Source organism: Desmodus rotundus, chromosome 5 (assembly GCF_022682495.2).
Source record: "Desmodus rotundus isolate HL8 chromosome 5, HLdesRot8A.1, whole genome shotgun sequence".
NCBI classification, from domain to species: Eukaryota; Metazoa; Chordata; class Mammalia; order Chiroptera; family Phyllostomidae; genus Desmodus; species Desmodus rotundus.
In genome coordinates, this window is record NC_071391.1 from 63,900,454 (window position 1) to 63,928,361 (window position 27,908).

The following is a 27,908-nucleotide window of genomic DNA, read 5'->3' on the forward strand; positions in this document are numbered from 1 at the left end:
TTAATATAACAGTTGAGGGCTGGTTTTTATATGTAAACAGGATAACGCTTATTTATCAAACTAATGAAATATCTTTGTTATTTGTTTACCATTTATTTGATCTGAAAGAAAATTCTGAAGTAAAATAATTTTTCTACTGTTTGGGGAATGGAGAGGGTAAGAGAGGAGTATGGTCATTGCTTAACCTGGCTTCAGGTTCCTCAGCTGTGAAATGAGGACGTTGGATTAGGCATTCCCCATGGTCTCTTCTTAAGCCATAATACTGTATTTCTTTTTCATTTATTTTTTCCATCACCATTTATCCCCCTATACACTCTTCTACCTCTACCGCACCTCCCCTCGTTCCTGTATTTCTGTAATAGTATGTAATTGTTCTCATAATAGTCCATATTCTAGCATCAAAGAGCACAGGCACTCTGGAAGCATTTTGGCCTCTCCTCCGGGCCCGGCTGTGGGTCCTGTGATCGGAGTACCCTACGTGGATAAAAAGTAAAGCATAGGTGGTTTCCCCATCTGTTACTTAAAGTCTTCATGACACCTAGGGCTGTCGTTTCTGAACACTGGAAACACAGAAAGTTAAATTGGATCCTGCCCTCATGAGTGTCTTTTTTTTTTCTTTCACAAAATGGTTTTATGTTATTTAAAAAAATAATTTTAGGTGTATTCTGCATCTTCACAACCCCCCAAGCCTGCTTCACTCTGGCTTCACCCTGTAGGCATTTAGCTTTGCTCATTTATTTGTTTTTTCAAGAAATAAAACAAATAAAGATGTGTAAAGAAAAAGCTAACTATCCCTACTTCTATCCCCAGTCCTAGTTTGGATTCCCGAGATACCCCGTGTAGCGCTCTGTAACATTTCCTTTGCTCACACACACACATGAGGGGATGAGTCGGGTGTTCTTGTACAGAAACAAATGTATACCACACATTAACTGCCTTTTGACTATATATCATAAATATCTCTACAAGTCAGCAGAAAAAATCTTCTGATTTTCTTCTAATTTCTTAGGAAAAATACATTCTTATGTAAAATACGTATAATTTTTAACAAAGTGAATCACAACTTTCATACTTGTGATTTTAGTGGTCTTTTCTTGCTTCTCCCTTTCTCCTTTTTCTATTTCTCTTTGCCACCTCACACCACATCTACCGGATAACACATGTTAATTATGCAGTATGTATCAATTTGTAATTTTTCATTTTTATGAATTCATATATGTGTGTGAACATACATGCATACATACATATGTATGTGGTCATATAAAACTAGGGGTTTTAACTTTTTTGAAAAAATGGATCACATTATACATATACACTTTTCTGTGTCTTGTTTTTGTTCATTCAGCAACATCCTTTGCAAATCCTTAGAAGTCGCTGGTTTAGGTCTATGTCGTTCTGTATAATGGCTTAGTAATACCCCATGATGTGAATGTATCAAAATTTATTCAACTATTTTTCAGAATTAATTCACTCACAATTAATTCAATATTGTTTATTGGTGTTCACACAAATAAATAATACTATTGCCAAAGAGAATATTAAATAATAGTGGTTACTGACAAATTTGTCTAATTCATGATTTTAGATGAAATTGTTTTAGTGTTTTACTGTTTAGGGTAATATTTTGTTCTTGATTTATGGTCTTTATTATATCTTTCTTTTTTATTTTTATTGTTGACAATATTTTTAATGTCTCCATTTTCTCCTTTGCCCACCTCCCAGCCCCCGTTCCCCTCCCTCAGCCCATCACCGCACTGTTGTCTGTGTCCATGGGTTACGCGTACATGTTCTTTAGCTAATCTCTTCCCCTTCTCTCATCCAGTCCCCCTCTCCCACCCCTCTCACATCTTTATATCCCTAATTTACTTAGAGTTAAGGTTTGCTGCTGGTTTTTCATTAAATGTCTTTTCAGTACATATGACATCGTGTGGTTTTTGTTCTTTAACTTGTTGATATGTAATAGACTATGGTTGGTAGATATTTTCTACATTGATCCACCTTTGCATTCCTGCCATAGTTCTTCCGGGTCATTGCATTCAGCAGCTAGGGCTGCTGCAACAAGCTACCACAAAGTGGGCGGCTTCAAACAACAGAAACTTACTGTGTAGTTCTGGAAGCTAGGAGTCCAAAGGTGTCCACCCTTAGCAGCCATACTCTAACAAGTTTGATACGTTACTGGATTCTGTGTGATAATATTTTACTTAGAAATTAAGACCAGTATGTATGTGAGATTTGTATATAATTCTGTTTTTTTCTACTTGTTTTATCATTATGCTGGCTTTAGAATATAAACTGGGAGCTTTCTATCCTTATGAGTGGGCTAAAAGTGTTTAAATAATATGGGAAAGATCGTATTATTTGAAGGGCAGAAAGAATGTAGCTGTCAAACTATCTGCACATTGAAGTTTTAATCTCAATTACCTTTTCATTACCTCGGTATATTCAAATTTCCCTTCTTAGGTTTTTTTTTGTAATTTGTATTTTTCTAGGAAATCTTTACCCATTAAAATTGGTTTCTTTATTATCAAAGGTAGTGATATCCTACAATTCTTTTCATCTCTTCCATATTCTGTGTTTATGTTCCTCTCATTCCTAAGCTTGCATAGTTTAGGTCTCTCTCCTTTTTTAAGTCTGACACACAAGGGGATTATTTATTTTATTAGTATTTATAAGTATTGGCTTTGGGATTTATAAACCTCGATTAAATTTTATCTCCTCCATGAATTTGTCTCCAACTACTCTAGGCCCCATTTATTTCTCCTTTCTTTGACTTTCTTTAGCACTCTTAGTTATAAAAATGTAGCACGAAGTTTTGAATTGTCTTCTTTTTTTAATTTCTATATAAATATATGTATTTTTGTCTCATCAGTCATAGACTTCTATAGAAAATAAATGATTACATTTTATACTTTTTCTTCATACCAGGTTTGGTATAAAGTAGGGCTCAATAAATACTTGTAGATTTATGAATCTCACCTGTAGTCTAAGAGACATGAATAAATTACCATGGAAACCATTGCTAATATCATGAAAGAGATCAGCAAATCCTGTTTTATCTCACTTCCTGCATGATCTCAGTCCAAATGCTTGTTGCTATTCATTGATTAAAAAGCATTAGAATTCCTACTTCGTGCAGCATAATTTAACACACAATTACATTTTATATTATTCACTATTTTTTTCATACATGTTAGTTTAATCTACTCAATTTTAGGTGTATTTTTTAAAGTATATTTTATTGATTTATGCCATTATAGTTGTTCCATTTTTTTCCTACCCTTTATCCTCTTCTGCCCTGCACCCCCCTCCCTCCAGCATCCCCCACCCGCTTAGTTCATGTACATGGGTTGTACATATAAGTTCTTTGGCTTCTCCATTTCCTGTACTATTCTTAACCTCCCCCTGTCTGTTCTGTACCTACCATTTCCCTGTACCTTTCCCCCAGTCTCCTGCCTTCCCCTCCCCGCTGATAACCCACCATGTGATGTCCATTTCTGTGATTCTGTTCCTGTCCTAGTTGTTTGCTTAGTTTTTGTTTTTCTTTTGCTTTTTGGTTTCAGTTGTTGATAGTTGTGAGTTTGTTGTCATCTCACTGTTCATAGTTTTGATCTTCTTCTTATTCTTACATACGTCCCTTTAACATTTCATATGATACGGGCTTGATGATGATGAACTCCTTTAATTTTACCTTACCTGGGAAGTACTTTATCTGCCCTTCCATTCTAAATGATAGCTTTGCTGGATAGAGTCATCTTGGGTGTAGGTCCTTGTCTTTCATGACTTTGAATACTTCTTTCCAGCCCCTTCTTGCCTGCAAGATTTCTCTTGAAAAATCAGCTGATAGTCTTATGGGAACTCCTTTGTAGGTAACTGTCTCTTTTCTTTTGCTGCTTTTAAGATTCTCTCCTTATCTTAATCTTAGATAATATAATTATGATGTGCCTGGGTGTGTGCTTCCTTGGGTCCAACTTCTTTGGGACTCTCTGAGCTTCCTCTGGACTTCCTGGAAGTCTTTCCTTCACCAGATTGGGGAAGTTCTCCTTCATTATTTGTTCAAAAAAGTTTTCAATTTCATGCTCCTTCTCTTCCCCTTCTGGCTCAGATATTGGTACACTTAAAGTTGTCCCAGAGGTTCCTAAGCATCTCGTCATTTTTTTGATTTCTTGTTTCTTCATTCTGTTCTCATTGAATGTTTATTTCTTCCTTCTGCTCCAAATCATTCATTTGAGTCCCAGTTTCCTTCACGTCACTGTTGGTTCCCTGTACATTTTCCTTTATTTCACTCTGTATAGCCTTCACTTCTTCCACTATTTTGCATCCATATTAACCATTTCTGTGAGCATCCTGATTACCAGTGTTTTGAACTTTGTGTCTGATAGGTTAGCTCTCTCCTCATCACTTATTTCTTTTTCTGGAATTTGATCTGTTCTTTCATTTGGGCCATATTTTCTTTGTCTCGGTGCACCTGTTACATTGTAAGGGGCAGAGCCCCAGGTATTCTCCAGGGCAGGGTAACCCACTTCACTAGGTTGTGGCACTGTCTGTGACAGAGGGGACAAAGAGGGAACAATGCTGCTTGCTTGGCTCTTGGCTGACTTTCAGTCACTTCCTCCTCTATCCACGAGCAAATTGAGCCCTTCTGGTGCTGATTCCTGGGTGGGTAGGCTTGTATACGATCTAGGATCCTATGGGTCCTTCCAACAGACTCTCCTCTGAGGCTGGGTATTTCTCCTGCCACCGAACCCCCCACAGGGTTTTACAGCCAGAGGTTTGAGGCTTTATTTCCTGCACTGGAACCCTGGGTTGCATGGTCTGTCTCACTCCCCAGTTGTTTCCCTCCAGTTTATCTGCATGTGAACATGGGACCGCCTGGTCCACCAGCCGCTGCCTTGCTGCACATCCTCTCTGCCCTAGCTGCCCGTCTCTGCCCTTCCTACCAGTCTGGATGAGTGTTTTCTCTTTAACTCCTTGGTTGTTGGATTTCCATACAGTTTGATTTTCTGGCAGCTCTGGTTGTTGTTTGCTTTTAAATTGGTTGTTGTCCTCCTTTTGTGCGAGGAAGCAATGTGTATCTACCTATGCTTCCCTCTCGGCCAGAATCTCTAATCTACTCAATTTTTTATTGTATTTTCATGAAGGGAAGATCTCTTTTTCATATCTGATTACCTCTGTAGCACTTAGAACATATACATACAATGTACATTTGTTTAGAGATTGGATAATTGGGTATCATAAAATGGAATACCACTGAGATATGGCCTTCAGTGAGATACTTACTGAAATAGGACTTAGTCATATATATTTTACGTATGATTATAATTCATATTGGAAGTTTACTATATAACTGCTTTATTTTTTTATGAAGATTTAGAATTGACTTTGATAATTGAAATAGTGAAGGCACTCCCCAAAGAGAAAAATCTCACATCTATTAATTTTAAAAAGACTTTAGTATAATTCTTTGAAATTTTACAATCTATTATGTCACTTATTTAGGACTCAGTTTAAAGATTTCGTGAAGAAAACTTGTATCTGTTATGTGTTAAATAATTACATAGCTAGATAATTAGATACTTCCTTCTGAAGTATTTGGATAAGTAAATATGGAATTAAGTCATTGGTGCTAAAACTTTACCTCAGGAAAGAAGAAACAAAATATTTACATCATTATTGTTAGGTCTTCTAAAATATGTGGTATTTATATATTATTAAAATAACAATTATTTTTTTCCTTTCTAGATAAGTGAAGTCACTGATATTAAGGTAAGTTAGTTCTAAATAGAGCTTTGAGAACATTTCTGCTTGACTGACTGAGGCGCCCTGCTGACTGACACTTAGGGAAAGACAGTGTTAAAAGGCACCCACCAGTGGCAGCCACAGCAGCCTGCGTGCAGCGTCATCCAGCGATGCAGTACGGGGCACAGGGGCAGCTCCCATTGTCCTCCAAAGGGTGCACTGAGGAGACTGACCACCTGCTATGTGAGTTCCTCACGTCACAGTGAGATTCTTACACTAGTAATAGTGCGAGTAGGAGGTTCTTGGCTCTGAAAAATATGTTTTCTGTGGATTTGTGCAAAAATTTAACTGCATGGAGAAAAGTGAGGGGTTTATCTTTATTCTGCTCCTGGGGAGCTCACAAAGAATCCAGTCTATCATGATAATTTATATAATTTCATATTTACTTAGACCTCTATTTATATTTATTAAATTTTCTTTTATTTAAAGAAAGTGTCATAAAATGAGATTTAATCATATCTTAGAATTTATGGTGACTTTAAAGACTAATTTGCCTTTTACTATCCATAAAGTTTGCTAAATAAAATAATAGCATAAAAATTAGTATCCTCATGAGTATCTAAAACATCCATTTACACACTGAAAATCAGCATACTAACCATAAGGCATAATTAAAGCCAGTCCTGTAGAAATACTTTGTTAGCCTAACATTATTGTTGAATATACATGAATTTAAACGAATAAGTGCACATACAAAATACTGTTATTCAGACACTTCATTAATTCAACTGGTCCAATGGTAGTGTGTTTGAGTAAATAGGCACCAGAGGTTTTGCCATTTCAAGAATTAAAAAAATGGATTAAAACTATGAAACCTTAAAATTTTAAAGGAAAAAAAAAGAATTGAGCTAACAAGCCTATAAAATAACTCATCAGAAATACAGAGGCAGAATTTAATCAATGTCTATTTTGACATGATAACCATCTAGCAGAGGATATGCTCCTGAAATTGCTTGAGACGTATTTTTAAAAAAACATGAAATGAGAGAGCTCAAAACACATTGTTGTCAAGGAAAATGGAATATGCTTATAAATATAAATCATGTAAATGCATTAGCTGTGTAATGCTTCCAGGTCATGCTCACAACACTTATTTTATTATGGTACATTTAGAAAAGTGTAGGCTTTTAAATAAATCATTAGTATTATTCTTAATTACTTTAACACTGGGCCAAAAAGAGTCACAGATAAAATCTCAGAAAAAGCTTGAGTGAAATGTAATTGAGCAGCAGACTATCAAGCAATTATACATTTTGAATAGCAGGTATCTTTGGGGGAGTAAAATTCTGAATCCATGACCTTTTCCAACCAGATCTGCTGATATGAATATTTTCCTAAGAAGGGCAAAATTTTATAAGACTCTGCCTCCTTTATATGTATCACAAAGCTAATATTAGAACAAACAATCCTTTTTCCCTCAAAGCAGACTCAGATTACTCTTACCTGCGCTGGTGTATCTCAAACAAGCAGCTGTTGAGACATACTACATACAGTCAGGGACTTAACAGGTGGAGAAATACCTTCGATGGTCCTTCTTTTCCAAAGGCACCTTAGTCAAGAGACACATAAGCATATAACCCTTTCTGTATTATTTTGAGGAAGTTTGCCCTCCTAGAGTCTTTCCTTTCATTCAAAAGTGAGACTTTCTAAAGATTTATAAACTTCTAGGATACACTGGGCAGTGATCACACAATGTAGTATGAAGACTTATCCTTTGAAACAAACAGTAAAGCAAATAAGTAAATGTTTTTAATAACTACTATGTATTGAATTTTAATACCTGAGGAGTAAATCCCTGAAATGGCACTGAAAGCCTTAAATTTAGAAACTTCACAATGGAAGTTATAGGCCATATTCATCTATGGTCTTACAGACTTTTAACCACAGAAATTTGGATCTTCAAAAAAGATATTTCATACACAGTATGCTTTTCTGTGCTAAACTACATGTATTATCCTTCTGACAGTAGACAACTATTGTTCCATCAGCAACTACACAATTCATAGGTATTCAAATCATAGGACTACAAAGGACTATGTAGAGTCACTTAAAGCATTTTCATATGAGAATATACGTTTTTTAAAACTTTGTGAGAAGAATGGAACTGGAGAACATTATGCTAAGTGAAATAAGCCAGGCACATTCCATATGATCTCACCTTTAACTGGAACATAATCAACAAAAGACAAAAGCAAACAAAATATAACCAGAGACATTGAAATTAAGAGCAATCTAACAAATAGCCAGAGGGGAGGGGGGAGGGGACAGTGGGGAGAAGGGTTTTCAGGAACTACTATGAAGGACACCTGGACAAAACCAAGGGGGGAGGGTGAAAGCAAGGGAGGGACGTGGGTTTGGCTGGGGTGGGGGGAGTGGTGGGGAGAAAATGCAGACAACTGTAATTGAACAACAATAAAATCAGTAAAAAAAAAAAAAAAAACTTTGCAAGAAGAAAAGCTTAAACACTCCCTAGGAAACTTCTTACAGCATTTAACTCAAAAAAGCACCAGAAATCTTTTATTCTTGCTCTAAACCTCTCATTTTGTGCTTTAAATGTGTTTCTTATTCTCTTCTGAAGACACATTAAAATCGGGTGGCCCATACCAGTTAGTAAAATTTTACCATGAAGCTATGTTGCTCAAAACTGTGTGGTACTATCACAACCTCAAGTGTTAGATCATTGTTTTAGAATGGTCCAGAATATATGGATTTAGTATAGAATTTGTGACATTACCAACAGTGGAGAATCAATATAGGATTTTCCATAATGACATATATTATTTCAATCAGAAAAAAATTATTTCAAATTGAAACCTATGTTAACTCTGGTTCCATTATTAATCAACACTAGAAGGCATGCCCTATAAACCCAAAAACTCTTAAATCTAACCAACTTCTAGAAACAGAACGCTGGGCATGAGCGAGCCTTTTTCTGTGCTGGCACATGGGCGACAGTGTATGCATTGCTTGTATTGCAGTGTGTTCAGCAGCAGCTGTCACCGAGTATCAGTGTGCTGCGGAGGTGAGGGTGGGAAATGGCATTTAGGAGGTACACAAGAAGAGAGCCACACCACTTGATGCAAATGAAAGGGCCTTTCCAAGACTGGGGTCCAAAGGCACAGAAAATGCGCATCACTTACGAGGAACAAATATTCAGTGATAGTGTATTTTATTCTCCAGAGTGTGGACTGCACTAACAGGGAACACTCAAGGCACACATCCGTTAACAAATTGGAATATGAAAATGAAAGGCTCCGAAATGATCTTGCAAAACTTCATGCCAATGGGAAATCAGCGTGGGATAATCACAAGACCTACGAAGAACCAGGACGGTATGCCTATCAAAACAAAATAAAAATGGAAAAAAATGAACATAGGTACGTTGACTCCATTATATAAGGATATAAATGTATAAACATTTCATTGAAATTAATTTTTAAATAATTCAAATTATAACTTTGCACATGTTCTCTTCAGTTTAAATTTTATTTTACAGTGGTAATATAGTAGTATAGATACATTGTTTTCTATGAAGTTCTGTGTTGTTAATAGCTTTCAAAATATACCAGTGAAATGGGTAGAGTGTTACAGTAGATTTTAATCACTTCGGACCCTTCTTAGTAGCTAACATGGTGTACAAAGTATACAAATACACAATCTCAGTTTTTTTGTCATAGGAGTAGAAAAACTAGATTTTAATGTTACATATATTATTCAAACAAAATAGAAAATATAGGGATTCCATGCTCCCTTGTGACTTAACCGCAGTACACTTTATTTGACGCCAGCATTAGCAAAACACCACTGGTTATTCGTAGGGAAAGAATGGATTGTAAGAGGTTTTCTCTGAGCAAAGAGAAGCATATGGAAAGTCATTATCTGCTGTCTACATTATCCCATGCTCTTTAAAAATGTCTTAGTTCAAAATTTAAGTAAACATAACCATAAAATTAGACTAATTTATTCAACTTTAATAAAATACTTATGGAGTCAAAAACTTCTCTGGAGGCTTTCAGTGTTTTTCTAAACTTGGAAAATGCTCAGTAAAATAAACAAAATTTCTTTTCTACAGGATCTCTAGGTCATTACTGTGCTAATGTACATTGTGAGTTTTCAAGAAGGGGAATGGTGTGTAACATTTCCCAAACTTATTTGATATCAGATTTATTCACATCCCATGGTGCTGAGAAATGGTGAATTAATAGGTCCAGGCCCAACTTCAATACAACTTTTGCTCAGAAGCTTAGCATACTTAGCATGAAAATGCTGTTTTCATGCAAAATAATATTTATATTCTTAGGAAATTTACCTAACCTTTGTAACCCTCCGTTTCCCATCTGACACATAGGGATGATACTTATAAGGTTTTTGTGAGGCTTATAGGAGAAAATAGAGAGTTTCATGTGAAACAACTATAGCAGTTCCATAGATTTTAGCCATTATTATTGTTACTACTAACAAAATTGTTAGTGTTTGTTATAGGATTAATACTTCTGCCACAACTCACATGCCTAAAAAGTATGTTTCCATGGATATCTAAATGGCTGAGCCTGACATTTCCTCAATAGTCCTGTGAGGGAGGGGCCATGCCAAGCTCATCCTTGTAACTAAGCATGCCCAGTTTTCAGGTACGTAAATCCAAATATCTGAGGGACATACTTAAAAAGCATGCCTTTTCAGCATTCTTGTGGGTGTAGTTACAGCACTCCCACTCTCGCCATGTCAGCCCTGTGTGCATTAGGATATACCCTAATCCGATGCAAGAAACAGCAACCGCTCAAAAATGCTAAATTAATTACCCCTCTTCAATTGGTTAAAGAAGGAGATGAGGGAAGACTAGTTGCTACCCCCAAAAAACCACTGGTGGTGGGGTGCTGTGGTGGGCTGGGGGTGGGGGAAGCAGTATGGGGGGATAGAAGAGGTCACTGAGACAGCCACGGGCCAGTTCTCTGGTGAATGTGCCCATGTTAACTGGCCACTATAACTGAAAATCTGTCTGAAAGGGTCTAATCTTGATTTAGATGTAAGAATACATTTTCTAATATAGAATAAACCCTTTACAAAGTGCTTCCCTACTTTGTGGATTCATTTCTCCATGGGTCAAATCATGACCCCGTGGCTGTAGTGTTCTCATTGTAAGAGAAAGACAGGCCCCTAAAGATATTACAAAGGGTCTTCCTAGGAATGTTAGTCTTCAGTCTATAGCACCCATTAGGTGCAGAACCTCACTTCCTATCCCTGCTTGTTGGAAATAACTTTGAAAGCCTTAGATGAAAGCAACCAGGTATTGATATTTAAGCAAAAAACAGTTATTCTGCTTTTTATTATTTTTTAAAGAATTTTATTGTTCAGATTGCCCCCCTTTTTTCCCTTTGTCAAGAAGTACAGATTGTGTTAAAAGTGCCTGACAAAAACAAGGTAGCTGGGGACACAGAAAGCAGCATAAGAGGGAAAGCGCTCAGCAGGAGATCATCTTAACAAGCAGTGTGGACCAGTATTCCTGCTGCAAAGCCTGTGTCCTGCCACTCTCATTTGTGGGAAGTTTCATTAAATTTGTTTTAATGCCTTGTCTGACTTCAGTGTTCTCCAGTGACCTGGTTTTTAAGAGAAACAGCATTTCAAATGTTCTGAATAAATTATTGCTGTGTAAAAGCCACTGTGGGGAAAGAGTTGTTGAGATGCAAGGGCACTGTGAACTCACCACAGAGAACTGTAAAGCACATAGCCATTAAATTTAGCAAGTTAAAAATGATACATTCTTTTTTTTCTCACAACGCAGCTCAGCAAAGTCAAATAGTGAAAGCTACATATGTAGCTTTGTGTAACAAATATTTGTTAGACATAAAAAAAGTCCAAAAATACATGTTATATTTATATATCAGTGGCTAATGCATAAAGGTCTTATTAAACTATTTGAGAAAGGAAAAAGATTTTATGTAAAAATACAGGAAGATAATGTGCCACAAAATTTTAAAGCCTATAATCTAATCTTTAGCCATGTCTTGCTTTTAATTAAACACAAGTTGTATCTCTTCTCGTTGGGATGGAGGTGTAGATAAACAAGGCTCGCCTGCTCACACAACCACTTCAAAATTACAACTAAACTGTAGAACAACCATCACTCAGAACCATCAGAAATTAAGGTGAATGGAAGTCCGACAACTATAGAAATTAAAGAGACCACATCCATCCAGACTGGTAGGAGGGGCGGAGTTGTGGAGATGCAGAATGGGCTGGTCCCACAACCACAGGTGGTGGATAAAAATTCAGGAGGGATATCTCGGGAGTAAAGAGTCCCAGCACCACACCAGGGCCCCCAGCCCAGGATTTCAAGCCAGGAAGATAAATCCTCATAACTTCTGGCTGAAAAAAAAAAAAATGGTGGGGGTTGAGTCAGTGGAAGAAACCTCTGCTGTCTCAAGCAGTTCTTCTTTAAAAACCCGCACATGTATATACTCAGACTTACTCCCTCTGAGCTCCAGCATAAGGTAGCAGCTTGAAAGGCACCAGTGGCACACAGAGAGGAACTGAAGTGCCTGGCATCAATGCAGCACTGGGGACAGCTTTCTACCAGACAGAAAGGAGGGCAAAGGCCATTGTACGTTTTATGAGCCCTCCTCTCACAGAGCCTCAGGCTGGTGGGTGGGTGCCACATCTAAGACTCCATCAACTTGGCTAACAGTTTGTCCCACCCTCGAGGTCCCCTGGGGCTCTGCCCCACCCAACTTACCTGCTACTCAGCTGATAACAGTGGCTTTTCCATATGAATGGCTGATCTTGGCTCTTCTGGCTAAGTGGCTCCAACAGCCAAATTTGGATCACAGTTTGGCTTCATCTGGGAACCTACAAGCCCAGCACAAGTAGCAGCTGTCTGGAGACTGCTTTGTAGCTCATGCAGGGTGGCCCCAAGGAACACACAGGTGGGGGCTAAACATGGCTTGCACCACCCAGGAAACCCCAGAGCCTGTGTACCCAGTGGACAACTACAGACCACATCAGAGCACCACCACCCTGCCCCTGCACAGCTGATCCTCCACGGAGGGCAGAGGTTGGTGGTCAGTGGTCACAGCCAGTCCTTGCAGCTGACTGGTCTGAGTAAATCCCTCCCATTGACCAGCCGACAATGCTCGACTACAAGAGGAAGATGTACTCACCACCACAGAAGCTGCACTTCAAGTACCCAGCCTGAGTGATAGGGGAGAATGTGTCACTGGAACCTACAGGACACCTACTACATGAGGCCACACTACCAAGACACAGAATCAAAGCAGCTCTAGCTATTATGTAGAAACAAACACAGGAAACCTGCCAAAATGAGGAGACAAAGAAACATGGCCCAAATGAAAGAACAGATCAAAACTCCAGAAAAAGAGCTAAATGAATGGAGATAAGCAATCTATCAGATGCAGAGTTCAAAACACTGATTATAAGGATGCTCATGGAACCTCATGTAGTGAGGACCTCAACAGCATAAAAAAGGTCCAGTCAGAAACAACGGATACACTAATTGAAATAAAGAATAATTCACAGGGAAAACAACAGTTGAGTGGATGAAGCCAAAAATCAAATCAATGATTTGGAACATAAGGAAGCAAAAAACAACCAACCAGAACAAGAAGAAAAAAGAATCCCAAAACATGAGGATAGTGTAAGCAGCCTCTGGGACAACTTCAAGAGGCCCAACATTCGTGTGATGGGGTGCCGGAAGGAGAAGAGAAAGAACAGGAAATTGGAAATCTATTTGAAACCATAATGAAATAAAGCTTCCCTAATTTGGTGAAGGAAATAGACCAGGAAGCACAGAAAGTCCCAAACAAGATGGATGCAAAGAGTCCCACTCCAAGACACATCATAATTAACGTGCCAAAGGTTAAAGATAAAGAAAGAATCTTAAAAGCAACAAGAGAAAAGTAGTTATCTGCAGGGGAATTCTCATAAGACTGTTAGCTGATTTCTCAAAATAAACTTTGCAGGCTAGATGGGATTGGCAAGAAACACTCCAAGTCATGAAAATTGAGGAGCTACAGTCAAGATTGCTCTATGCAGCAAAGCTATCATTTAGAATCAAAGGGCAGATAAAGAGCTTCCCAGACAAGAAAAAGCTAAAGGAGTTCACCATCACCAAACCATTATTAAATGAAATTTAAATGGGACTTATTTAAGAAAAAGAGGAAGGTCAAATATAGGAACAATAAAATGGTAATAAATACATATCTATCAAACCCCCACAAACTAAGCAAACAAGAACAGAGATAGAATCATGGATATGAAGAGCATTTTGATGGTTGCCAGATGGGAGGGGGCGTGGGGGAATGGGTGAAGAGGTGAGGGGTTTAAGAAGCACAAATAGGTAGTTACAGAGTAGCCATGGGGGTGTAAAGTGCAGTACAGGGAACGGAGTAGCCGAAGAGCCTATACATATGATCCACGGACATGAACAATGGTGTGGGGATTGCCTGAGGGAGTGGGGAATGCTGCGTGGAGGGGGGCAAAAGGGGAAAAATTGGGGTGACTTTAATAGCATAATCAATAAAATGTAATTTAAAAAGGTAAAAGAAGCCATCAAGCATTAAAAAAATAAACATGATTTGTAAAATATGTTATTAAAATAGTCTTTGATTTTCTCAGAAGCAACTCAGTTTTTGTTGTTTTTCACTCCTGTTATAAGTGGTTTTTTTAATACTCATTGACTTAAATGTGACAATGTGAAGCATTTAAGGATATTCCAAAGGATTTGCTTATCAATAACACAGTAATTTGGCATTTTAACAAAAATATGAATGAGATGTAATTGAATTAGATGAGGATGCATTGAATACTTTTAATGTTTTTAATAGTTAAGAATTTTGTAGTTTAGGATAATTTACACACTAATTTGGAGTAATGGTATCCACAGCTAGTAATATATAACCAATTTTAATGACAAATCCATGTTGTAATAAATGGAGTTTTGTCTCTATTTAAGATACATACTTTAAAGTGAAGTTATGGTTTTAAAAGTTATATGATGTACTGAAACAATTTTAGTAATCACAAACATTAATCATTAAAATTGCTTCAAGTCTAGTTAATAAAAGTTTAAACATTAAAAAAACACAAAGTCAGCAAGTTTGTTATAATCGCTCTCAGGGGATCCCTTATCAAGAAGTCAGCTAAGAAGTGAAGTAAGTTGAGAAAATTTTGCACCATGGTGTTACTCATAAGGAGCAAAGTAGCAGGCTGAACAATTCTAGGCCAGGAGATAATAAGGAGTCTATAGAACTGGGAGCATTATGTGGAGTGCTAGACGGTGAGGCTAGAAGCAAGTAAATCAGCATAGTTGGGAAGGGATCCTGTTCCATGCTGAGGACATTGTCCTGCAATGTGGGGAAAATTAATGGAGGTCCAGGACTGGAGGGACAGTCAGACAACTCTGCAAACTGTGCCAAGAGTTGACTCAAATCTCAAGTGGGTACAGTTCTCCCCAACAGAGTGATCAGATCTTGCCCTGCTGGCAAAAATAGAGGCCTTGGAATAGCGCCCATGGAAAAGATAACTGAACAGACCAGCTAATGAGAGTATATTAAAAGCCTTCTGAAATAATTTTTGAGATGGCTTTTAAATTGATATACTTAGCATTCTATGCAAGGTGGTTTTATGAAGTATGTGAATAGCTGTATCCTAGAAGAAGGATGTGTCAGATATAAAGATGATTTAAAGCAAAAGTACTTTACTTCATAATGCAGTCTTTCCTTTCAGTCTCTACATTTTATTGATCTTACCATAAAAAGAATGTTCTTATATAAATTTTAGTAAATAACACCATGAAACTATATCTCTACATCCAAAGAAAAATGGATAATTGAGATAATTATTTAGATAATTTAGGACAAAAAATACTTTTCCCGAAATCTCTGTATACTTGAGATTACAGAAAGATATATATATTGCGTGAGTCACTTCTATAATTATCTTACTTTTGCCACTATGCTTTGAAGCATAGATGGTAGCCTCACTCAGATTAAAAGGATCAACAGAAGATGCTACGCAGCTGTACGTACTGTGCAATTGTAATAATTCTGTTTGATTGAAGGATGTTTCATCTGATTGTGCACATCGCAAACCATGTTATTGCAGCTTAATTTGTTGTTTTGCTTCCATGGTAATTATGGTTTGGGAGAATGAATTCAAAAAAAGATATATTTCACGATAAGTAAGAATGGAACACATATCGCATTTGTTTTTACGGACTAATTTACAGATGCCTCACTTAACTTTTATTGCTGTTTGTACGCTTAGCTTTGAAAATCTTTGCATAATGAGAAACAAGTATATGTAGATAGTCTTTGGATAAGAAGAGAGAGAAATAATGTAAATTTTTTGAACTGTGTGAAATTAAAATTTGAAGACTTTGAAATGGTTAATCAATACCTGCAGAGAGTCTGAATTAGTAGTAAAAATAAATAATTTTACATTAAAGAGATGTTTATGTTTCCATGGTCTTTGATAATTTTTATTAAATTTAAACCCCATTTTCATGGTTTAATATTCAAAAAAATATTTAGTCCCACACAGTCCATACTGTTGGGACTTTCTGGGTAAAATTTTAGGGTAAATTGGTTTGTTTCTTGGTTTTATCACTTATTTGTTTCGTCAGCGAGCCAAAATTTAAAACCTCACTGGCATTTTATTCAGTCTCATTTCTGCCCTAAATTTAGCACAAGGAACAAATTCTGCACCGTGCCTTTCATACGAATTGTGGAGTTCAATTCTCATACAGCCTTCTTTACACATGAAAACACTCAAGTGACAGAGAGATAGAGTCACCTGCTCAAGGTCAACAGACAGTGTGGAGGAGCTTAGGAGATGATGGAAATTGAAAACCTTATAAATTATTAATTCCTATAGGAATGAGAATTATTATTATACAAAGACTTGTTCTAGAATTTTTAAAAGTATAATTCTGTTAAGAAAGCCAGTGAGGTTTTAAGTGAAATAGAAAAGAGAAAACACGTATCTATTCAGAACTGCGAAGGCAGCATTGTTCGCTGTTCTGAGATTTTTCTCAAACTGGTTTCATGTTATTTATTTAAGTGGCTTACATACAAAAGTAAAACAGAGAGGGAAGCAATGTAAGCCATAAGGATAGCAGAACATTTTCAAAAGTTACAGTACAAAGTTTTCTGCTTTATTATTAATCATTCTAAGTCTTTTAAGTAGAGCAGAAATTATTTTTAAACAAATACCTTTTAATTGTTTTTATTTTTTATTGCCCTTGTTTGTTTATTTGTACTGGGCCCCCTATTTTGGCAGCCCTTCCCTTCCATCTGCCATCATCGCTTACTGTCTGTCTCCCTACCTTTGTCTCCGCTCCCTCCAGTCCCACCCCTCTTCCAAAGCCCTGGGTGTCTCCCATTGCCACTGTCTACTCCAGGTTGGGAGTTCTTTTTTTTTTAAATTTATTGGAGTGACATTGGTTCATAAAATTATATAGGTTTCAGGTGTACAATTCTACATCGTCTGTACATTATATTGTGTGTTCAGCATGCCAAGTCAAGTCTCCTTCCATCACCACTTATGCCCACCTACACCCTCTCCTGCTCCTCCCCGACCTGTTTCCCTCTGGTAATCACTGTACTGTTGTCTGCATCTGTGAGTTGTTTTTGTTTGTGTGTGTGTTTGTTTCTGCTTAATCCCTTCACCTTTTTATCAAAGAGATATCTAGATAACAAGCCCCCAAACATTTGGTGTGTTTTCCCCAGTTAGACATCAGAGAAGTTAAAATCCTTAGCTACATAAACGAACAGGTGTCCTGGGTAGCAACGCTGACAACCACTCCTCGTCTTTTAGACTTAGCCAAGACTGTGAGCCAAGTGGGAGCACAACGCCCCCATTGCCACCTTTGCCACTTCAAATGAAAGAAATGACAAGTCCTCTGGTTAGTGATGAAGAAGTATTCCCGCTGGTGAGTTGCTGGATTGTTTTCGTTAGAGGTGATTACTCTCACACTGATACCGATACACTGATGTAGACATAGCTGTTAAAGAAAAATGTTGGTGCTCGAGTCGTCTGGCCATGCCTATCTACAGAAGGAAAAGAGACCCGTAATGTGTCATGAAGTTTCGCAATCAATGTTACTCACCCCTAGTGCAGGCCAGAATCCCAGTGACGTTTTAAAAGTGCAGGTGCCCGGGACTCACTCCTGGACATTCCATAAGCCCTGGAGGATCTCTGTGTTTTAAAGAGCTACAGGTGATGTTTTATACCTAGTTTAGAAAACCTTTTCTACTGCTCTGACATGTGTACAAGTCGTTGCACACAAATCAGAACTGGACAGTTTGACGAATTACCACGAAGGGAACACGTCAGTGCGACTACACCCAGGTAATACAGAGAACCCCTGTAGCAACTCCACAGCTCGCGCCCAAGGCAACCACTATCCTGACCTGTAACATCATAAATGAGTTGTGGCCATTTGTAAATTTTGTATAAATGGTATACTCTGTGTGTTCTTTTGTTTCAGCTGCTTTTGCTCAACACTGTTGATGAGATTCATCATCCATATTGTTTTACACAGCTGTTGTTTATCCATTTTTGTTTCTCCACAGTGTTCCATGGTATATAAGTACTACACGGAGTGATACTACAATTTAACCACTCTCCTGTTGACAGACATTCATATCCTGCTTGGGGCTATTAGCAATAACGCTGCTAACAACACAGTATGTGTCTCTTGGAGCACATGTGTATGGTTTCCATTGGATGTACACCCAAGAGCAGAACTGCTATGTAATAGGATATGCATAAGGTCCACAGCAGGAGGGTCTGCCAAGCTGCTTTCCTAACTATGTGAGCCAATTAGCACACCAAGAAGAAATGTGTGTTTTCTTTGTTCTATATTTTTTCAACACTTAGTAGTGATAGGTCTTTTAAATTTAGCTTTTATGGTCAGTGATTAGTTACATCTTAATTACGGTTTTAATTCTTACGTCTCTGGTGACTAATGAGGCCGAGCACCTTTTCATATATTTATTGGCTACTTTGGTACTCTCTACTATAAAGTGTCTGTTCAATTTTCTTGCCTAAGTTTCTATTGGATTGTCTTTATTCTTATTAATTTGTACAAGTTCTTTATATTCGGGATGTAAACCCGTTGTTGATTGTATGTATTGCAGATATCTTCCTCCACTCTTACTTGCCTCTTCACTTAATGGTATCTTTTGATGACCACAGTTCTCAATTTTAATATATTCAAACTTATGAATCTTTTCCTTTATGGTTAATATTTTAGGTGTCCTACTTAAACTTTTGCCTATCGCGAAGTTATAAAAATATGCTGTTTTCTTCTGGAACCTTTGGCTGTGTACTTTTCATAGTTATATCTACATCTGGAATTAATTGTTGTATATGGTGTAAGGTAGGATTCTCAATCCTTTTCCCCATGGAAATACTCACTTGAACTTGCACATATATTCCAGTCCTGAAGATTCTTTTGAATTTTTCTGTATTCAGAATCAAAATAATGGCAATTTGTTTTTGTACTTTCAAATCTTTCTACCTTTTTTGTTCTTGCATTTTGTACTGACCAAGACCCTACAGTAAATGCTGGGCCGTAACACTGGTGTCGCCTTCATCCTTCTCTCAGTTGCAAAGGGGAAGTTTCCAATACTTCACCATGTGTATGATATTTGCTGTAGACTAAACTAAGTAAGCCAGAAGGATAACAGGTAGTTTGCTTAAAATATTGATTAATAAATAATGCATTTATCATTGATGACAATGTCAAGAACACGGCCATGGGAGTGAGGGCCTGAAATGAAGTGTCCCCAGGATTCTATTTTTTAACTCCTTTTATTTGCATATCTTGGATGATTTCAGTTGTACTTAAGGCTTTACTCATTATTCCAAACGTGTATCCCTGACCCACACCTATCTTCTGAAATCTGGCCTGACATACCCCACTCTCTACTTGGCAGTCTGAGTCCCAAGTCACCTCCAGCTCAGCTTTATCCAAAATGTAGTGCATTTTTTTTTGTTCACAAATTAATTAAATATTCAGAATCTGTGCTAGAAGCTGAGGTAATCCAAAACAAATAAGACCTAACCCCTACTGGGCTCCTTTTACTGTTTTTATTTCTCAATAAGTGGCATTGAAGTCACCCAGTTACTAAAGCCAGAATCTGGGAAGTCGTCGGTCTGAGGTCAGTCAGGTTTCCTCGGATCGGAGATGGAGACTCTTGTGAGAGGACTTACTGAGGCAGTATTCTCAATTTATTGCAGCAGAAGAGTGAGGGAAGTAGGTGAGAGGAGGGAAGGAAAGCTGAATAAGGATGAGTTCTGAGCTAGAGCTCGCCCTGGTCTCATCAGGAGCCTGGAGCATGGATTGCACAACAAAGCTGGTTCCCTCAAGGGACAAGAAGCCTGGCGTTTAGTGTCCCTGTGTCAGTCAGTCTTGCCTCTGAGAGGAAACGGGCTGAAGGAGGGATTCCAACTTCTCAGATGCCACAGGAGGCTCTGTTCAGCCAAGGGCAGGTCTCCAGAGAAGCAGCCAGCTGTGAGCTATTAGCAGCCGACACTCACAGCTGCTACAGGATAGATGTGCCAGCCTGGTGAAGGGGATCCAGCAGCATCTACTATAGTCCTCCTTTTGAATCTCTCAGATCTGTATTCTTTTCATTTTGTTCATTCCTTTCAGGCATAGCTTCTCCCAGAGTCTGGCTGGTCATAATTTCTGGGAATACTTATAAGAGGAGGGTTAGTGGCACATCCCTTGACACTGCAGTTGGTCTCAAGGGCTTAACTGATATTCACCATCTCTTCACCTATTCTAGATTCCCTTCCCCCTCAGCTGGCACTTCTGTTGGTCCAGGTGGCTTGCCTTGTGGGGTGAGCCCTTGGTTCCCATGCCCTTATCAGGATGTGGTTTGCCATTTACAGTTAAAACTAGGCATGAGAGTACCAAAAGACCACCTCAGTGGATTACCTGAGTAAGTAAGTCAATAAGTACCAAACGTATTTCTCACTGTCTCCATTATGTAGGAGTGGTCTTACCTCTTAGTAATGATTAGGGTTGGTTACCTCCGCCGGTATAGAACCTCATTTCTGTGCCTGTGATCTGTCAGCATGAGAAGCCCAAAGCGACTGGGTGCCAGTCTGAGCTTTAAGTTCACTGAGACTCTTCTAGGTTCCTGGTGGAAGCATTCTCCCTCTAGACCCTTGACCTGTAGACCAACAAAGAGCAAAAGTACAAAGACAAAAGGCACAACTTCTCTAACTTGGTCAATGGAAGTGGTAGAGAGTAGAGCCATTCCTCCATCCTCCCTTGTGTTCCCAGATCCATGTAACACAGTCCATGTATTCCACATGTCAGAAACACAGTGGCAGATAGCAGCAATTGGTTTACAGTATGGTAGCAGTCTCTGCCATATCCTGAAGGATGGCACCCCATCCTCACAGGACATAATTTCCAAGCTGATGCCTCAGCTGTGCTTTCAGGAAGCCTGTCGGGATAGCATCCTCTGGATGGTCCTGTATGTGGTATGACCCATGGAAACCATGGTCATTCACCTACTCCTGTGCTGGAAAGTAGGTTCCTTTAGTATCAGGTAGGGTCTCATGTCAGGATATTAGTCACTCTGTGAGCAATAGTGCTGTTGGCCAAGGCAGGAAAGGCAGAATACAAGTCAATTCTGATAGGGATAAAACATTGCCCTTTCCAACATGGAAGGGACCTGATGTCATCTAATTACCACCAAGAGACAGGTGGGTCTCCTTGAGGGATGGCCTTGGTCTTTACCACAAGCAGATCAGACATTCAATGGCTATAGTAACTAGACTAACTTTGGTGAAAGGGAGACTAGCCTGTTAGGCCCGTGCATAATGTCCACTGGCATGGCCAAGGATAGAGGCTAGATCAAGTCATCCTGTCCACTTTCCGAGATGCTCTGTCCCAACTGGGGCCCAGTAGCATGACAGGAACTGTTTTGCAAACAGTACAGTTTTCTGCTGTAGGTGGTGTGGCCTTGCTCCAGAAGTTTAAGGGTCTGCAATACCACTTTCCAACTGAGACTTGCTAGAGGCTCCACATGGCATCTTTCTCTGCCAAAGATTATTCTAGTAAGTCATTTGGCCCAGGTAGCAGGACTGTTGTACCCCTTTCCCAACCTACTACAGAGCCCTTTCTTTCTCTGGGCCCTCCTAAAAAATAAACAAACAATGACAACAACAACAAAAAAAGCAGTTTTTGTCCCCCAATAAATGAGTCAGATTATTCCACCCAGAAGTAGAACATGCTGCCTCCAAAACCTGAAGCCTGAAGAGACCTATCAAGCTTTATGCTTCTTTCATAGTGATACGAAATGCAAGATGCATTAATTTGTGCTTAAGGGGAGATAATGTTGACATGGTCCACATCACTGGACACCTGAACACACTATGCCGAGCCCCTGAATCGTTGATGGGTTTTGTCTTTCACTCTCTGGAGTACATGTCTTGCCACTTCTTGTTCATCAGGGCTTAATGTGATGTTAATGTTAATATATGACTGATGTTTTATAGTTTGGAGTCCTTGGCATATCCAGATGACCCAGGCTCCTTCAGAATTTATCGTGATAGAATCATTAACATAACACAACGTGGGGCAAAAAACATGGACACGTACTCTTGTCTACCCATGTGAATGCTGACTGCTTCTGGCCCTGCTCCTTACTCAATATTAAAAAGAATGCCTTTGCCAGATCTACAACAGCATTCCATGTACCCACAGCTGTGATATTCTACTTTAGTAAAGATGTTGTACCTGGCACAGCAGCGACAGAGGCCAGACTTGTAAACTAGACCCCCCTGTAACAAAGTTCACCTGCATACAAATTGTTGATTCTTCAAACCCTTTATAAAGTCCCATTCTTCCTAAAAAAACCCAAAAGTTGAAGTGTCTAGGAACCACAGAACTAGGAAATTTAAGTACAGATTCCCCCAACTTACATTTTTAAATTAACTTAAAAATAATTTTGAATCAAGTGCTGTAAAATTATCTAATATTACCCGTTATTCCTCAACCACAGATTTTGTGTGTGCGTGTGTGTAAAAGTAAACACTGAAAAGTAGGTCAGTTAAATGAGCACTTCCTCATCACGTGAAGGGTCAAACTGGGCACTCATCACTGAGGCTTTCTCAGAGATAATTGGACAAACAAGATCCCTCCCAGCACATGGGCCTCCCCACTGAGAAGCCGCTCTTCCCCCTGAGTTAGATCATACTGCCAGCCCTCCTCACCGAACTAACTCCAAGCAGCAATTAGCCCCCTTTTACAGCCAACCTTGATTTTTCCTATATAAACATTCTTTGCCCCATTCTACTACAGTCTTTACTTTAGCATTTCAGAGTTGCCTGTTTTCAGATGAAAATCACTGGCTTTGCAAATTGGTGGAGTATGTTTTCGGTAGCTTTCATGGTAATTGTGTTGTCCCTGCGTATACGGTTGGTCACTGTAACAGTCAGTTCTAGAGCTTTTACATGTAACGGAGCTGTGCTATTCCAGTTCCTTGAGGATTTCATTAGAGGCTGCATCGCACTAGTAGAGGGAATTCAGCTTGAGGCATATTCTTTCCTTAAGGGTTGCAGTCTCGACAATTCGTCAGGGATCAGGAATGCCTGGAAGCATGAAGATTTGAAAAGGCTTTGCGCTCCTCACCTAACTTCTCTTTCTTTCCTCAGTCTCCCCCAGATATGTCCTTCCCAGCTTCCTTGGCTGCACAGCATTTCCTTCTGGAGGAAGAGAGGCGTGCGAAAGAACTTGAGAAACTTCTAAACACACATATTGATGAACTGCAAAGACATACAGAATTTACTCTTAATAAATACACCGAGCTAAAACAAAATAGGCGCATATGAGCTTTCAAACTTTTTTTATTTGTTTCCCCCATCCCAAGAAAAAAAGCTCTGGCAAAATATTTACAAAGCTGATTAATGAAACTGAGAAATTTCGTTCTGTTTTCTTGAGTAAATCATTTCTGTAAGGCAGCTAGAAAATAGTATTTTTTTTTTGAAAAAGCTGTTTATATTTCTGCATTAACATAATACATTGTTTGGCTATAGAGTTACTATAAAATAAACATCACTACTCCAAAAGAGCTTTTTTTGAGTCTGTGAATATTTTGGAATTAAATATGCAGCTTTTTTCCACTCAAATCATGTATACTGAAACCCATTTCCTCTATCACAACAGAAAATGAGGGAAGGGAAGCACCGTACTCCAGACATTAATGAATCAAGTGCAGCTCAGTTGCACCAGTTTGAAAACTCAAGGATTTTTACAAATGAAAAATATTCAGTATTTTGAGTCATGTAGACATTCTAAAACCTCTTTTAGGAAAAAAAAATCTAGCCTTACTGTTTCTGCATCCATCTCTCTGTTTTAACATAATGGACTGTGCTGTTCACACACTTAAAAGATATGTGCAAAATATGAATGCTTTCCTGTTAATACAATCACTTCATGGACATAAACAAGATAAGTAAAATATAAAGCATTGCTGTTGTTACCTTCTCCTTTGTGATACCTCTGTTTTTAATAAAAGAATGCAAATTCTATGGCCTTAAAACTTAAGTGCCAAATCTCTATGGAACAGTAATAGCATGGGAGTAAATAATAAAATTCAAGTTACAAATATACATACATGAGAGTCCATTATTCTTTCTTTAAAAACGACATGTGTATAAATAAATTGTGAAAAATCCCTACGCAGTTACTCAAGGTAAGTCCCACAGTTTTTGTCTCTCATTTTTTTTTCTCTTGAAAGAAATTCAACCTCAGCATACTAAAGCATAAGTCAAGATGTCTTTAAATAGCAAGTGTCCTTGTCATGTGAAAAACGCAGAGGCCTATTCACTTTGGGGGACTTGACCGTGTAGATTTGTATAGCTCTTGATCTCTGCAAAACGCCTTCACACAGCATTGTAATTCATTTCACTTCAAAACAAGTCTGTGGAGCCAACAAGGCTCGTGTCCTTATTCCTGGAAATCAAGCTGTTGAGAAACTTCCTAGAATCACGGTGAGCAAGGGAGGCAGAATGGCCTGGCGTCTGACTCCTGGCTCCAGCTGTGAGAAGCAAGCAGATGGTGAACCGGGATGGATCTACAGAAGCTGTTTCATGACAAAAACATCAGAGGGGTTCAATGCCCTTAGGGCCCAAGAAATCCCCACAAGAGAAAAATTATAGAACTCATAATCCTTTAAAATTATTTAATAATTTCTCACCTGGATGCAAAGAAAATAAAATAATTTTCAGTGTTACTTTAAGAAGATCGGAAGAAAAAGTACATTTAGGGAAAGTTTAAAACCTTCATACAAAAGTTTAAAGATACAGAAGTTTCTAATCCCCTAAATCTGAATGCCACTTCATTCTCTTCAGGATTAAGACAGGGTTGAAAGTCAGGTGGTGAAATAAGGGTCTAGACTACGGTGTTCTCAGCACTTAGAGTGAAGAGGGCATGCATGCCGGAGGTGTCCAGGACTGACAGCAAGTTTGCCCCTCTGGATTATTTCAAGTTCATAAGCAAACTTCTCTTAAATTACTAGATACCACTTAATACCAGCTTTCTTATAACAGTGGTTTTCAATAATTTTTTGCTTAATAACAGGATTTGGTGTTCAAAAGAATTCATATGCTGAAGGCCAACATATAACCAAGACAAAAATGAAGCAGCTCTGGTTAAATGTTGGACGGGGAGAACGAATAAGGCCCACTCACTGTCCACCCACACTCCACTCCCCTGCCTCCCCTCCACAGACCAAAGGGATTCATTCCCACAGAGCAGTGGCCCTGACGTTGTCAAGGGGGGGAACTGAAGGAGAACCAGACTTGCTCTGTTGTAAGCACAGAATACATTTTCCTGCAGAAACCATGTCGATGGCTATGACCTCCATACTACAGAGGCCAATTTAGCACATGATTTAGCTAAAACGTGATGGAAGGAGAATAAGGAGGGAAGCAGGAGAAAGCCCCGTCAGACCATTGAACACTGGAAGTCAGTGCAAAGGGGGAGTGAGAGCTTTGGGTTAACTTTTGCCTTATAAAAGATTAGATATATATTTTCACTTCTCAATTATCCAGGAGCATATGAACTGGAGTGGGAATTAAGCCAATTTGGGGGATGGAGAGCTGCTGGAAAATCACAGATAACCCCCAAATTTCAATTAAAACAAAATGATAGATAAGTCTTGATTATCTGTCGACACAACTGCTCTGAGACTCAGCCCAACCTGGCCGCTGACTACCTGCTCCCACTCCGGGAGAGCAATCGGAGCTAGGCAGCATCCACTGCCTGCTTAGAGAGGCCTGCCCTGGAGATGGGTTTGTCTAGGTCTCTGCTAAGCCTCACCCATGATTAATCTGACCCAGGTAATCTAGAATCAATTGCAGTTTTAACAGTGATGTGGAATTATTCCCTCCCCATCCCATGAACTCAATTAATGTAAATTTCCTCTTTATATATGTGCTTCCTGTCTCTCCAACCAGTCTGAAATATAGAAGAGAGGAGTATTCCTAGGCTTCATTGCCTCCCCTGTGCACCTAGCCCAGGGCCTGGCCATGGGGGCTATTTGATTAGGGATAGGTGAGTGAATTGAATCCAGACATGGGGGATACCTTTAACAAAGACAAAGAGTAAGAGAAATTTGAGGTAGTTTAGGGTACAATGACGAAATACTAGATATATCAAATGGTCAGCTGCAGAAAAGTGCAGAAACTGTGAATTTGAATGCTCGTGGGTATGGGGGAAGATTTCACTCACACTCGACCTCAGCTAACGTCTGGTAGGAATCTAGTACAGAATATGAGCCATGTGTTTAATGGTTAGAGCCAATGAAACCATAAGAGTCCTAGGACTAAAGCAATGTGGTAAAAGTGTGATAAGGATTTGGGCCCAAGGACTTACGGCCCAACCAGCAACTGAAACTCTGGAGCCCCACAGACTACAGCATCGCCAAGAGCTGAATCCTAAGCGATAAAACATTGCAAACTCTTTTGTCCTACAGTGAGGCTGCACTGTGGCCCAAGGAAAATAATGAATGGACCCTGGGCCTACTGAGTTCTGGCTGAGGGAAACCCCCGGGGAAAAGTTTTCCTGACCTCCAGGGACCTCCCAGGACCTCCCAGAAGTAAGGTGGAAACTTTGGCCCAAGTCACAGAAGTCAATGAGGCAATGTTCAAAAGTGGCTCCTGTCACCATCCTCCACCGTGGGGCAAGAGAGGTCACAGTCTTATGACAAGGATGAATGTGAGTCTCAGTTAGGCAGATAATTACTGTTATGGTGACTAACAATCTCATCACACAGCTGAACTGCCAGGTGACCTCTAATACTTGTATCAAAGTTCAGCAGGGCCAAGCATAGAATGAAGAGATGCTCAGAGCCACCTGGCGGGCCCCATGACCTGACTAGAAATTCTTTGGTCTTAAAGACTCTCAATACATTAGAACAAGTTAAATCAGTTGGAGGCAAGGGGTTCTCCATGCCTTGGCCCTGTGACCTTAACAAAGCTTCCATTTCCTCCTCTGCAGAACAGGCATAATAATACCACCTGTGTCAGAGGACTGCTGGGAGGACTGAAGGAGGTAAAGTACAGAGCGGTTAGCAAGGTGTCTGGAACACAGAGTACTCAGTACTCCGTAAGTGCTAGCTGTTAGCACTCCTTGCTGTCCTTGCCCTCCGAGGCATCAGGTCCCAGCTCAGAAGATGAAACACATCCTCAATAAATAATACTACCACTTACTGAGGACCATGTGCCAGCCACTATAATATAATTTAAACCTGTTTGATCATTAACACTTTATTAAGAAACATTTCCACACCATAAAATTCACTCACTCAAGGGGATAATTCCATAGCTTTTCCTAAATTTACAACTCTGTGCAACCACTGCCACACCTCAATTTTAGAACGTTTCCATCAGCCAGAAAGACCCCATTTGCAGTCACTCCCTGTTCCCACGCCCAGCCCCAGGCAGCTGCCAAACTACATTCTGCTCTATGATTTACCTGGAGGTTTCACATAAATGGACTCCTATAATATGTGGGATTTTGCATCTGGCTTCTTTCATTTAGTATGTTTTTGTGGTTCATATTGTAGAAT

At 39.1% G+C, this 27,908-nt stretch overlaps 1 protein-coding gene across 2 annotated transcripts in view; it reads left to right on the plus strand.

The window, feature by feature from the left end:
* The window catches only part of DEUP1 (deuterosome assembly protein 1), a 79,820-nt gene extending 55,465 nt beyond the window's left edge, over positions 1–24,355 (plus strand). For both annotated transcript variants that reach the window (XM_045186749.2, XM_045186751.2), the window contains 4 exons: positions 5,740–5,763; positions 8,977–9,173; positions 17,626–17,740; positions 23,491–24,355. In XM_045186749.2, coding sequence (XP_045042684.2) covers positions 5,740–5,763; positions 8,977–9,173; positions 17,626–17,740; positions 23,491–23,667 — 513 coding nt within the window. In that variant the 3' untranslated portion in view covers positions 23,668–24,355. The remainder of the gene's footprint in view (positions 1–5,739; positions 5,764–8,976; positions 9,174–17,625; positions 17,741–23,490) is intronic.
* Positions 24,356–27,908: the final 3,553 nt, after the last annotated feature.